The sequence below is a fragment of the Notothenia coriiceps genome, unplaced genomic scaffold, assembly GCF_000735185.1.
Source record: "Notothenia coriiceps isolate Sejong01 unplaced genomic scaffold, NC01 NC01_scaffold00037244, whole genome shotgun sequence".
NCBI classification, from domain to species: domain Eukaryota; kingdom Metazoa; phylum Chordata; class Actinopteri; order Perciformes; family Nototheniidae; genus Notothenia; species Notothenia coriiceps.
In genome coordinates, this window is record NW_011369945.1 from 2111460 (window position 1) to 2124824 (window position 13365).

General features: G+C 39.7%; 1 protein-coding gene across 1 annotated transcript in view; it reads left to right on the forward strand.

Annotated features, from left to right (window-relative positions):
• Positions 1-8881, forward strand: part of LOC104964434 (transforming growth factor beta-3-like) — a 17057-nt gene extending 8176 nt beyond the window's left edge. Inside the window, exons 2-7 of the mRNA XM_010793215.1 lie at positions 2824-2987; positions 4547-4676; positions 4806-4913; positions 5444-5609; positions 5862-6015; positions 6877-8881. Of these exons, the coding sequence (XP_010791517.1) occupies positions 2824-2987; positions 4547-4676; positions 4806-4913; positions 5444-5609; positions 5862-6015; positions 6877-7035 (881 nt within the window). The 3' untranslated portion in view covers positions 7036-8881. The remainder of the gene's footprint in view (positions 1-2823; positions 2988-4546; positions 4677-4805; positions 4914-5443; positions 5610-5861; positions 6016-6876) is intronic.
• Positions 8882-13365: the final 4484 nt, after the last annotated feature.

A 13365-nucleotide genomic window follows, 5' to 3' on the forward strand; every position in this document is an offset into this window, starting at 1 on the left:
CTCTCTCTCTCTCTCTCTCTCTCTCTCTCATCTCTCTCTCATCTCTCTCTTCTCTCTCTCTCTCTCTCTCTCTTCTCTGCTCTCTCTCTCTTGGTGCTCCTCTCTCCTCTCTCTTCTCTCTCTTCTCTCTCTCTCTCTCTTCTCTCTCTTGCGTGCTCTCTTCTCTATCCTCTCTTCTCCTCTCTCTTCTTCTCTCTCTCTCTCCTCTTAGCTCTCTCTCTCTTGCTGTGCCCTCCTTGCCTCTCCTCTCTGTTCTCTCTCTCTCTCTCTCTTCTCTCTCTCTCTTCTTTTGCGGTGTCTTCTCTCTCTCTCTTCTCTTCTCTCTCTCTCGTCTCTCTTCTCTCTTCTTCTCTCTCCTCTCCTTCTCTTCTCTCTCTATGTTCAGATATCATTGTTCTCAATATTCTCATGGTTTGAGCTTGGGAAATATCATGTGGATTAATATGACTGTTTTTGATTATGTGTGAATTTTGACTGTGATCAATAATACCTACTTCATTTACGTTATTAAGCTTATTGTCACAGTGACAATATAATAATGACACTATTGGTCCAAGATGATTGATCAACTATTTATGCTGACGAAGGAATATCTGGTCCTTTACATATCATATCGGCACTCTTTTATTGTTCCTCAACCCATGTTAGATAATACATGCGATGATTCTATCTTGATCACAGCTCCTTCTCACACCAACACTCTTTCTCCTTCCCATTCTTGGCTCCCGCATCATAATCTAACATGGTCTGATGGGTTTTAGGGCAGTGTTTCTCAAACTTTTTCATCACAAATACCATACTCGCGGAACCACCTAAACTCCCACATCCAAAATCACATCGTTTCTTCTAGAACCAAACTACTATCGCTCCTTTCTGAAAAGGTACAAACTAAGTGGCCAACATTGTTGTGGATGAAGCTGATTTGCACTGGGCTTATATCATGCAATCGAAATCTGAAACTTAAGCTCGCTCCATTGCGGAGATATTCCCGCGAGAGTGCGGAAAACTTAAATGTATTTATTTATTTCAAATGTGAAATGTTACCAATATACTCACGAACCACTAGGGGGCGCTCACGGACCACCAGTGGTCCGCGGACCACACTTTGAGAAGCACTGGTTTAGGGTTAGGTCAAGGGTTATTCTTTGCACTGAGCTTATGCTAACAGGCTGATGGTTCTAGCTTTATATTTATTCTACAGACATTAGTGCTATCAATGTTCTCCTCTAACCCCACAAGAACGTTTTGAACTTTTCCTTTAAGATCCGGTAGAAACAGTAGTCTGGAAGTGTTATAAAGACACAGACAATTTAGTTTGTTGTCCCTTGTGGTATATGACAGGACCTGAAGTCTATAGCTCTGTGGGATAAAGTTTGACTTTGAGCCAGTGACATCAGTCTCTTTCCCTTTGTTATTGTGGGCTAACACACACTCACTTTTGATGGTTTTTAATCGTAAACTGTTGACCTGTAGTGGATCTGAGGCAGTTCTGTGGACCAACATAAATCCGTGACAGGTGCAAATGAAGCAGAAAGCTGTTGGAAGGCTGGCAAATTACTACATTGAGAAGCTGGACTGCAATCATCGGAAAGATTTCCTTTTATAGCATGGCACGCATACAGAATCTGGCATATGTCAATGACGGAGGTTGGGTTGTGGAGAAGTCATCATGGTCAGAAAGGGGTTTGGGGCCAACAAGTTGTCAGTGGCCCAGAGGATAGCAGGGTTTTTGATACGCAGGGACGTGAAGTTAAAAATATAGCTTTTTCAATTACAACATTTATATTTCCACCAAAAATAGGCAAAATGTTTAAGAGAAACGCTGAGGAATTTTGATAAGGCAGGCATGCATTGTGGGCTGATAAACTTTGTGCCAACCATTAAAGAGTCCCAATATCATAGGTGTGAAGGAGTATATACATCCTTGATACATTACATTTTTAATTGAGAATTCATGTCATTATTTTCATACCAAAGACTGGCTTATTTCTGAAGCAATTTGATCAAGTCAAGAAGGGAATAAACCAACCATTGCCAAAAACATTACTCAGCCACTTAAGTGTTCTTCAATTGTGCGTTGTGGATGGAGAAAGGCTTTAACAGTGAGAGTTATTAAATTAAGCTATAACTAGTGGTGAATTACTAAATAAGCCGATCAAAAAATAGCCAAATAATTGTTCAAATTTGAGCTCCTTAATTTTGAGAAATGCTCTATGTTGCTATGTATGTTTGCTATTGATATGTTTCGGCTTTGGGGCGTTGATGAAAATAATTTATTTCATCCCAGGCTTTAGTACATTTGGAAAGGCATACTAATTTCTGACATATAATAATATATAATAGACAAAATGAAAAAGTAATTTAATAGAGAAAATAGCTGGCAGATTAATAATACAACTTTTTGTTTTATGGTGGCACATTGGTGGCACATATGGTGGCACACTAAGTATAAGTAATTATTGTATGGAGGAGAAATTACATATTTAAACCAAAAAATGAAGGATGGCTGAATTGCTTAGGTTTCAGGGTTCTAGTTTAGTGCATGCTGGCTCACTGTTACAGTTTACTGGAACACTCTAATCCATTGTGAATGTTTTTGTCAAATCTGCCTCTCAAAATGTCTGCTATGCTTTTCTCCTACATGAAAACTTTTCATTCAAGCTGTTACTCATAACGCAAATATGTGATTATGCTGTCCAGAGGTCATATAGCATTTGGGGTCTGTATTTAGGACATCAACTGCTTTTTATTGCACATGCCTTGACGAGAATTTACAAGCCTGATCTCTCACACACACCTTATAATTTGTTCTCTTTGTTCCAGACGATCTTCTTTACTGCCCAAAAGGCATCACCTCTAAGGTTTTCCGCTTCAACGTCTCTGCCATGGAAAGGAACTCTACCAACCTCTTCAGAGCGGAGTTTCGAGCTCTGAGGGTGCCAAACTCAAGCTCCAAGAGGAACGAACAGCGGATCGAGCTCTACCAGGTGCGTAAAGGTACCGTTTCCTTGTCCTTCTACCAAGATAAAAGGCCAAGCTCAGTACAGGCAACAAGGAGCTTCAAAATCTATTTTTCCTGAAATGGGATCTTTGTTACTAACTAGTTGATATTTTGTCTGTTACATATATTACGTAAGCTGGTTAGTTGTTAACCACGATTGCAGGCCTTTATAAACAAACAGAGCCAACTATAATGAGACCAAAAGCCAAAATGCTCAACAGGCCTGCACAATGTTAGTAGAACCGAGACAGGGGTACTCTTAACTCAGCGCTGGCTGCCCAGATCTAATACAGTTCTCATTTTGGTTATGTAGAGGTCTTTACCATCAAACCACAAAACCGTTTGAAACGTTAATTAAGCTGTTAAAAAAAGGCCCTGGTCTGCTGAGTGATACAATGATACACTCTACAAGTTGTATTCAATGTTGTCACGTCCCTGTTCTTTAGTAGTAATATCCCCGGCATTAAGTAGCCAATTCAAAGAAAAATACTGAGATAAAACACAACCAGGCACAACTTACAGACACTCTGGTCAGGAGTGATGTCAAGATAATGCCAAACACAGAATTATGCCAAAGGCAACTGCCAACATTAACTTTAACAGCAATGTTTGGACCAAGCTAAATACTAAATCACATTTCAGAAAACACACAGAACAACCACCATTATGATATCTATGATCTTTTTTTGTAATGTGATTTTGTAATGCTTTTAACTAATCGTCTGTTCTTATGTGAAATTTACTGTATGATTAAATATAGCTGTTTGGCAGCTATTTGTTTAGCAAACAAGCTTTGGAAAACTGACAATGCCCTACCTGGCAAAGAAACAACATGGAACAGAGACAAGGCTAGCATTTAGTTTGCTAGCTCGAGAAGAAAGTTTCTAGTAAGCTAAAGAGCCAGATACAGTATTCTCCCCCAAGGAAAGACAAACAGAGCAAAAAGAAGACTGAACATTGGACTTACATTCATCAGGTGGATACAAACATGACTCCAATTCAATGCTAGTGACGCTTTTTTCTGCAGAATGTGTACGTAGGCAGTGGCTTCCAAACATGCTAACATGTAAGTCAGGCAGTCTGTGCGCAAGCAGGAAAAAACCTGCCAGATTTAAAAGCTCAGCTTATCTCCTGGGTGTTTTGAATTATTTTTGCTAATCAGTCCTCTGCTAGGTTGAAGGTGGGTGGAGTATATGGTCACCTGATTCCATTAACCAATCAGAAGGATAAGGGTTTAGCCTGTCCCGCCCAAACAGGTGCAACAAAGCTAGCAGTTGAGTAAGGGATATATCAATCAAGCTCTGTCTGAGACAACCAAACAATTTATCTACAAACCCTTATTATGCATCGCAAAAAAGCTCTATATATTCTTGATTTAAAAAATGGCCTCATTATCCAAGTTCTTACCTTAAGGGATGTATTTTCTGTCGGTCAGGTTCCAACATGCACACAGTATGATAGCATAATAATTATGAGCGTATTAGCAGGCTGATGTTTGCATCTACCGAAAAGCAAAGTTAATATATTATTATAATTGCTTTACAGATCGTGAGGCCAAACGAACACATTAGGAAACAACGGTACATTGCAGCCAAGAACGTGCTGACCAAAGGAACTCCAGAGTGGGTCTCCTTCGATGTGACTGAAACCGTGCGGGAGTGGTTGACAAACAGAGGTGAGACTGAGGTCACTGTCATGTGTTGTTTCTTAAAGCTATCAGTAATCCTAATTACTAACCCATGTTTTGAATTGTGGGTTTTGAGTTTTAAAAAGGGAGACTTGACTTTCCTTTGTTTGCCATCAGGAAGCAATCTTGGTTTGGAAATCAGTGTGCACTGTCCCTGCCACACCTTCAACCCAAATGGTGACATAATTGACAATGAGAACGAGGTGCTGGAGGTGAAGTTCAAAGGTGAGCTTGAACAACTGTTCATGTAATTATTTGTATGCGTTGTGTTTGTCTGTCTTTTGATCCAATGTCTGTAAATGTTAATGTGTTCTTGCCATCATACCATCCTAAAGAAGCAATGGATATGTATGTGGTCCTTAGCCTTACAATTGACACGTTTTTTTTTTCTTTAGTCTTTTTTTTTTTTAATATGCACTTATTCTGGTACACAATCCCAGATCATTTGTATTTTTCTCACTTTGGGGAGCTTGGTACAGTATGGTATAATTAGAGGTAAGGTTGATGATTGTCTTTATGTTGTTGCCTTGGTCAACTTTCCCCTCAGTGGCTTTAGAATAAACTTGCAATGAAAATATATTGGAAAAAAGGCAGTTTTTTTCTCAATGTTTTCATTTCTACATTGTGTAAAAGAATGACAGCTTTATAGCCAATAATTTTCGCAAAATTGTATGCTCGGATTCAGGGAAATTACGAAAGAAAAAAAGCCCCTACAGTACATGTGTTATTTTAAGTACATGATATCTATAATTAAGGCGTGGATGGAGATGACGAGCAGAGTCGCTTGGATCTGGATCACCTGAAGAAGAAAAAGGACCGGTACCTGCCTCACCTTATCCTCATGATGATCCCCCCCCACCGCCTGGAAACTCAGACCACACGCCGACGCAAGAGAGCGCTGGACACAAACTACTGTTTCTCGTAAGGATAAGTACATCATTTTAAGCAATAGTGAGAATTTAGTCTGAAGCCAGTTTATGTAACTTCCTGTGAAATTGTTTATAGGAATAGCTTGTGATAATGATTTTTTAACTTAAACACTTTATATCCCAAATATATGCTGCTATATAGGCTGAGACATACTGTAACTGGTAGCCCATACAAATAGCCAAGAAGATATGATGAGCACCATTTGGTGACTAACTACGCTATTATTGTGCAACCTTTTCAAAGAAACACGGAGGAGAACTGCTGTGTACGTAAGCTCTACATTGATTTCCGGCGTGACTTGGACTGGAAGTGGATCCATGAGCCGAGTGGTTACGATGCCAACTACTGCTCCGGGCCCTGCCCATACCTGAGGAGCTCAGATACAACACACAGCTCGGTATGAAACATCGATATGGGATGAAGTAAATAGGAAACATTTCATTATAGCTATGAATAACCATGCAGATAGTTCTAATTTATCTGCCTCCATCTACAATATAGGTATTGTGGGGACTAAAAAAATAGTTCCTATATTTCAAACAAGCACTTTTAGACAAGTAGACTGCAGTTTGAAGACGCAATCTCCCAGAAAATGTTAAAAATAATTGATATTAAAATGTGCTAAATTGTTTATTTGGTCATTATTAAAGTGGACCTATCATGCTATATTTGAATAATATAGTGTAGGACCATACCTATATGCATATTTATACTTTTTATTTTTCAAAATAACAAACATATCATGCATTTTAGCTATTCCTCATTTCGCTCAATTTAACAGTCTTTGCATGGGCTGATTATGTGAGAACAGCACCATCTACAGGCCTGGCATATGTACTACAGCGTCTCCAGCGCTTTCGAACGGCAATGTCCGTGGCTGTCTCCTCCTGATTGGTGGAGTTGGCCCAATAGCCGTAGCGCCACTTTTGTGACGTCATAGAAGTGTTCAAGTCTGTATCAGATCCGTTGCAGCTCCTTTTTAAGAGATTCGGGTATGGAGGAAAATAGAGAGGGTTGTGTTTTCTGACACTTGGTGAGTTCCTTGGAACACCGGGGACACATATTCATGTATAAAAGACGTACAAAAGTGCATTTTGCATGATAGGTCCCCTTTAAGTCTTCTTGATGAATTCGCAGTGATGTATCTCAGTATTTACAGATATTGAGGGTTGAGTTTAACTAGCCAACATATTATGAAGACTCCATTACTCATGAGATAGTTCATATAATGCAATCTCTCCTGTGGTCTTTACAATAGATGCTGAGCCTGTACAACACTCTAAACCCCGAGGCATCGGCCTCCCCATGCTGTGTCCCTCAGGACCTGGAGCCCCTCACAATACTCTACTACTCTGGACGGACCCCCAAAGTGGAGCAGCTTTCCAACATGATCGTCAAGTCTTGCAAGTGTAGCTGAGAAGACCTGAAAGGCGAGGTAGTGTGGCAGGATTTGACCAGGAACTGACGAAAGAAACCCATGCTCGTTGACTTTTGGACTCTTAGCTGTGACAAATACTTAAACTGACCCTGTGGCATCATGGCTTAGATCTGAACACCACTGGAGGTCACACAGGATGCAGATATTCCTAAAAACTTGAGGTCATCACTTCTTTCCTTTCTTTTTGGGAGGTGATAATAAGTGGATATTTTTATCTTAAGAACTCCAAAACAAATGCAATCTTGCAATTTAAGAATTTCATTTTTCTCAAGTCAGAATAACAAACATCTTTTTGTTTCTTCTGGCCGCACCTATGAAATGTAGTGGTATTTTTTTTTGATCACTTACAGGAATTGCCAGTAATTATTTTCCCCAGCAATGTAGCCATAAAACCCAGATTCTAATACTGCAAATGCAAGGGCTCGATCACCATTGGTTACCTCATTTGGCATTGATAGTTGTCTAAATCTTTCAAATTAAAACGTCAAATATTTTCTTCTAGATTTTTGAGGGTGGACAACATAATCCTAAAGGGAGCTGCTTCCTGGATAATGGATGAACAAGACTCATTTTGTGATATATTCTCTGCTTCAGAGTTCGAGCAAGTATTTCAAACAGCTTTAGTCTCTACATTGTCAGTAAAGCAGCTTTCATGCCTTTAGACTTCGGATGATATAGTTTATAGTCACAAATAAAGATTGTGCTCTACTGAACGGTTGAAAAGTCCCTTCAGGCTGGATTTTACCTTGACTTTGCCTTGAGTTCCCTTCCCTTCAAACAGTGAACATTATCTTCAAACACAAAAGGAGAAAGGACAGACTTGCTGCTGTATCCAAAGCCATAGCTGTGGTCAGGGAAAAGGAGAGCTGAGAGAATGCCTGCTGGATTTGCAATGGAAAGTGAATGAACAAAGAAGTTGAGCCAAGCTTTTCTTATTTTGGCCAGCCAGCAGCAATGGCCTATTTTTTTTTTTTGCGGTGCATCTACAGTATTAGAATGGATGGAAGAAGAAGAGAAGGAGGAGGAGGAGACCTGTGAGGAAGAGAAGAACTGTGATGGAAACAAGCCATGAGCACTCTGCCATTCACTGGAAGTTCTCATCTCTAACAGGTTCAAATTATTTATGGGACATCAAAGAATATACTGGAAAAGAACATGTGTTATGCAACAGGTTTTTATGGGATTTCTTTTACATTAATAGCAGATTTGGTCTGTTATTTCACTTGTCATATAGTGATTGTTTCACTAACTGGGGCAACAATTCACGTGTATCTCCATTGGTGGAAATACTTATATAATAGGGTATCGTTTCATTTCCTTGTGATTTAGACGCTTTTTGTCTATGTTTGTCTGTGATCCTGTATATATCTGCCCAAAGTCTCTATGACTATTGCCAGAAAGTTTAATACGAGCCCTTTTTCTCTGGCAATAATAGAAAATGGCATGCAGCCATTTAAAAAAAATGATACTCAACTATCAATTCACCTGTCACTCCAGCCAGCGTCAAGGAATCACATGTGAAGTCAGGACCAGAAACACTGCAGTCTTTCATTCCCTCTGCTCCGTCTCTGTTTGTTTTGGTACTCTTTAACAGTATAAAGCCCTAATGGAACAAAAAATGAAGAGGGAGGGGAAAATAAGTCTTTACATGGCTTGATGTACAGTTGATTTTTCTCAAAGGCAGGAGAACGATCCTAAATCCCTGTTCTGTTTGCCCACTCAGAGCCATCTTACCTTTAGATGACATTTAAGTGACGTTTTTGACAGTAATGTTGTTTGATTGACTTGTTGATCGTGATTGTTATTAAAAACACACCATGCATAACCTGTATGAGCCATTTTTAAATCGTAGGAATCCCTCCAGCTTTGTATCCCATTAATGATATAATCAAATGTAATGGATCTGTTCAAACATTTAACAACTTGGGAACTGATGAATTTACCCACTGGTCCTGTCTGCCATGTTGAAATGCCATTTAAAATGCTATTTTCTCATAATGTTTTGGTTCCAACGAACATAATTCTTCTCACTTGAATCTCACCAGTCCCACCTGTTTCCTGCAGGCGCATGCAGAGGCTTTTTTTTTTTTTCCAGAGCAATAAATTACAATTTCTCTTTCTATGGGATTGTTACTCAACTGCTTTCCCAGGCAAAAAGCAATTACTCTTATTTACAGTGCATATTAATGTGCAGAAGTCTCTTTCTTTCCTTATTGTTCATTAAATGGTTATTACTATAAATCTTAAATAAACCTGACAAATGTATTTTTCATTTGGCACCACTTCACTGACACACTATAATTCATCAGGAAGACCATTCCAATTAACCCTTTGACCTTTGCAAAAGAGCTGCTGAGCATCTGGAGCAATTAAAAGTATTACAGTAGTTAAACTCAATGCATCTTAACTCAAAAAGTACTCCGATTTTGAAAGTTAGAAACTCATGACCCTTTGTGATTGAATTCATACTTGTGACTGCAGAATTGATGTTGAATGTTAGAGGCATTAGTTTTTTTTATGAAGGTGAAAAATTGTCTGGCCCTGCCAAACCGTAACCCAAATATTGCTCTTAATAATAGTTAATTATGGGTCTATTTAGCATTAATAAAGCATTACTAAGGGTGGCTGACAGCACACATTTTAATATCATCTTCTCTAGTGGACTGGCAATCAGTGCACAGATTTTTGGGTGGCGCTGGTTTGAGCTAATATGGACTGACACATAGCCAGAGAGAATTCCCTTTCTCTGTGTTCCCGTTATTGTTCCCTGTCACAATCAATCAGAGATGAACCATGATGAAGATACAAAGACCAGAGGGCATGACGAGGTCTAAAAACAGGGGTCGGGCTTTAATGGCTTTGCAGACTGCCCTGTACAAACAAACACATTACTGGTAAAGAGCAGCCGTAGCTCATGCATGATTTACTTTTAACCTTCAGAAAAAGTCATGCCACTTACTTACACCTAAGTCCTCAAATATCCAGTAATAAAACCAAGGAACGATCTCTCAAGATTACATAACTGCTCTGAGTTAAATTTCACTGGTTGCTTTTACTGACCTAATACTTCATTAGGTCTGACCTAATACTTCATTATGTCAGTAACGGCAACCACAACTCGGTTTCAGTGGGTGGAATCGCAGTAAGAGTAAAATAATAAATCAAATACTTCCAGAATATCTTTTTCTGATGTCTGAAATTATAGCAGGCTGAGGGGTTAGCCATGGAAAGGCCTTTAGTAACACAGGCAGCAGCTTGGATTTGGTCTTTCTATTCTTGCAAGGAGTCATTTTCGCTCACATAGTGGCTAGCCACATTGTTCAGTAAAACACAACACAGTCAGTGAAGCGCTCACAGTGAGGGACACACAGTCAAGCTGATGGGATGTGCTCAATTAAATGTGAGACGGAGGTGTTGTCTTAATATTTATGATTTGTTTTCATCAAGGAGGGACACTTCGCAATATGACAAGAAGGTGGTTCTTGAATCTTTTGCGAAACCTTAATCCAAGTAATTTTATCTCCTCCTGCCGCTCTTCTTTAATTGCACACTTCTTTCTTGGTCTTGGCTTTGATTGAGAGTAAAAAAGACACTCAAGGATTGTTTGAAGATGCAGACACTGTTTGCTCCTTCTGGGGGCAAGTTGACCACCTCAACCTCTAACCTACTGTCAAGCTATTTCTAGCTCCGGGCTACTGGAAGAGCCATAATCTGATCTGAGTTCAGGGTCCGTTTCTGGGTTGGAGTCTGACTTTCTCAGAACTTGTGCTCTTCCAAGACTTACCAATGATGAATTGCATGACACGTAAATGCACAGAGGTTTGGAAAACTGCGTCTGCTGCTATTCCCTGAGCAGATTAACAGATGTGGAGGGGGGAACAAAAATTTAGAGGGGGAAGTGAGAGACAGACACAGACTGGGAAAGTGTGTGTAAGTGTGTGTGTGTGTGTGTGTGTGTGTGTGTGTGTGTGTGTGTGTGTGTGTGTGTGTGTGTGTGTGTACACGAGAGAGAGAGAGAGAGAGAGAGAGAGAGAGAGAGAGAGAGAGAGACTGTTGCTGCAATAAAATCATCAGGTCACATAAGACCAGTTCTCAGGCCCCAGGGTGGAAAGATTTGTGTAATTTAGCAATAGGGAGAGCACGTACAAACACACACACACACACACGCACACACACACTGTACATATACAAGTCAAGCCGGCGGCCATAGTTACTGGAAAAGAGTGGAGGGGTGAACAAATATGTAAACATATATCAACTTCATAGACCTTTCGCTAAACAAATGAATGGGAGGTCTGGATCAAACTACAGCATTATATTACAGCAGAGTGTGTGTTTCCGTGACAGAGGATGGTGTGCGCGCGATGAGAGAGGGGGAGAGAAGAGACCCTCGGTGAGAAAGGGAAAGAGATAGAGACAGTGTGAGATTTGTGCACCCTTTAAATCGGAATAGGCCATTGTGTAAAATGTATTAAATTGGAAGGAAACAAGTCAAGCTTGCAAGTTTTAATGACATACAATCAGGGCACAACACTGGCACCATTTACCAGAATTATGTAACAATAGTTATCTATTGAGAGGCTGCCATTCACTATCCATTTGGCCTGTGGAGAGAACGTTTTATTTGCACCCTTCATAAATGCCAGAAACTTTGAAAAAAATAGAAATACAATCCAAGAAATGAAAAGTAATCTCAAAATGTTTTGGCAACAGTAGTTTTGCTCAATTCAAGTGAAGGTGCTTTGGTCACGTTAGGTCTGACTTAAGCCCCGTTTGAAAAAACTTTAATTTGAATTGAGAAAGTCCAGTGACAGAGTGGGGCTGCCAACACAGGGGGCTCCGCCCAGAGAAACGCAGGACTGTCCACCCAAAAGTTGTACATTGTTCAATCAAACACACGCAAACCCACATTTACCTATAAGCTTGTTCTGTTTTCCTTTTTTGCCGTCCGATATGCCTTTAATTTAAACATTTACCGTAATTAAATATATTAATCTGTCACTAAGTGTTTTTTTCTCATATTTTGTTTATCCTTACTGTGGTTTAAACAGCTGCTTATGCTGATGGTGATGGTTAGGGTGATGCTGAGACAGTCAGCGCTTCGTTAAGGTGAGAGACACATTGTGATTTCGATTAAATAATAGAAATAGGTCAAGACTGACTGAATGAAACAATGTTCACTTTTTTAATATTTTAATAAAAACACCATCATTTTCTAACCTTTGCAAATACGTTTTGTGGCCCCAACCTAACCACATACTGTATGTGATACATAGCCTGCATTTTGTAAGTTTAGTATTATATAAATGTTGTTTCTGGGAGGCAGGGTTGTGTGACCTCTCAACATAAGGAACATAAAATGGTCTTTCTTCAAGTTTGATCTATGACATTACATAAAACATGAAGAATTGCACTTAAACAGCTTTAATATCAAAAGAAAGATCTTAAAAGAATGTCGGTATTCACTCATGTGACACAGAGGAAGACAGTAACATATACAAACAGTCAAACTGCACAATAAAACGATAAAAAGGAATCCTTTGTTCAAAGAATCTGTGTAACTCTGCCAGCAGTACAGCTTAAGTTTCCTCTCGCTCCTTTCTTTTGTCTCTCTGTAGCTGTAAACACCTTCTCCATTTACATCAAGTTATAGGCCCTGATGCTTTACCTACTGCTTTATAAACCCTGAGAGAAACATGAGGAGCGACGATAAAGCATCCAGTGTGTGTGTGCTCAGCTGGGCGGCTGTGTCTCTGTGCTCATACACACGCATATGGCCTATAGGTTGTGAGAAGGACAGAACCTTAAATCACATGGACACCTGGGCGTTGGTTGTCGTCAGATTACCCTCCAGGTAATGATAACACCGGCTTTCTGCTCCATCTTCATCCCAGAAGTGCAAATCAGATTGATGAGGGAAGTCATATCCTTAACAGCCTCTTATACAGCTGCCCCCACTCAGACAGGTAATAGAGACCGAGCCAGCAGGGCGCTTTCTACTGCTCCAAAACCAGCACTCAGTGGGTTCAATACGTTTATTATCTCTCTGTTGCCTGTCTGGGAATACTGTACAGTTTGTTCTTACAGATAATAGGAATCAAACTGGTGTTATTTCTTGCTTTTTCTCATTCAAAATGACTGTTTCTAAGAAACTAATGAGCACATCTCTGGTAAACACAATATTTAGAGCGGTGCTTTTGCTCATGTTTCAGTTTTACAGATTTGTTGATGAAACCAACAAGTTCACTTATGACTGATAGTGGACTAAATGTCTAAATTCAAGGTCAACCCCAGATTCAAACCACTTGG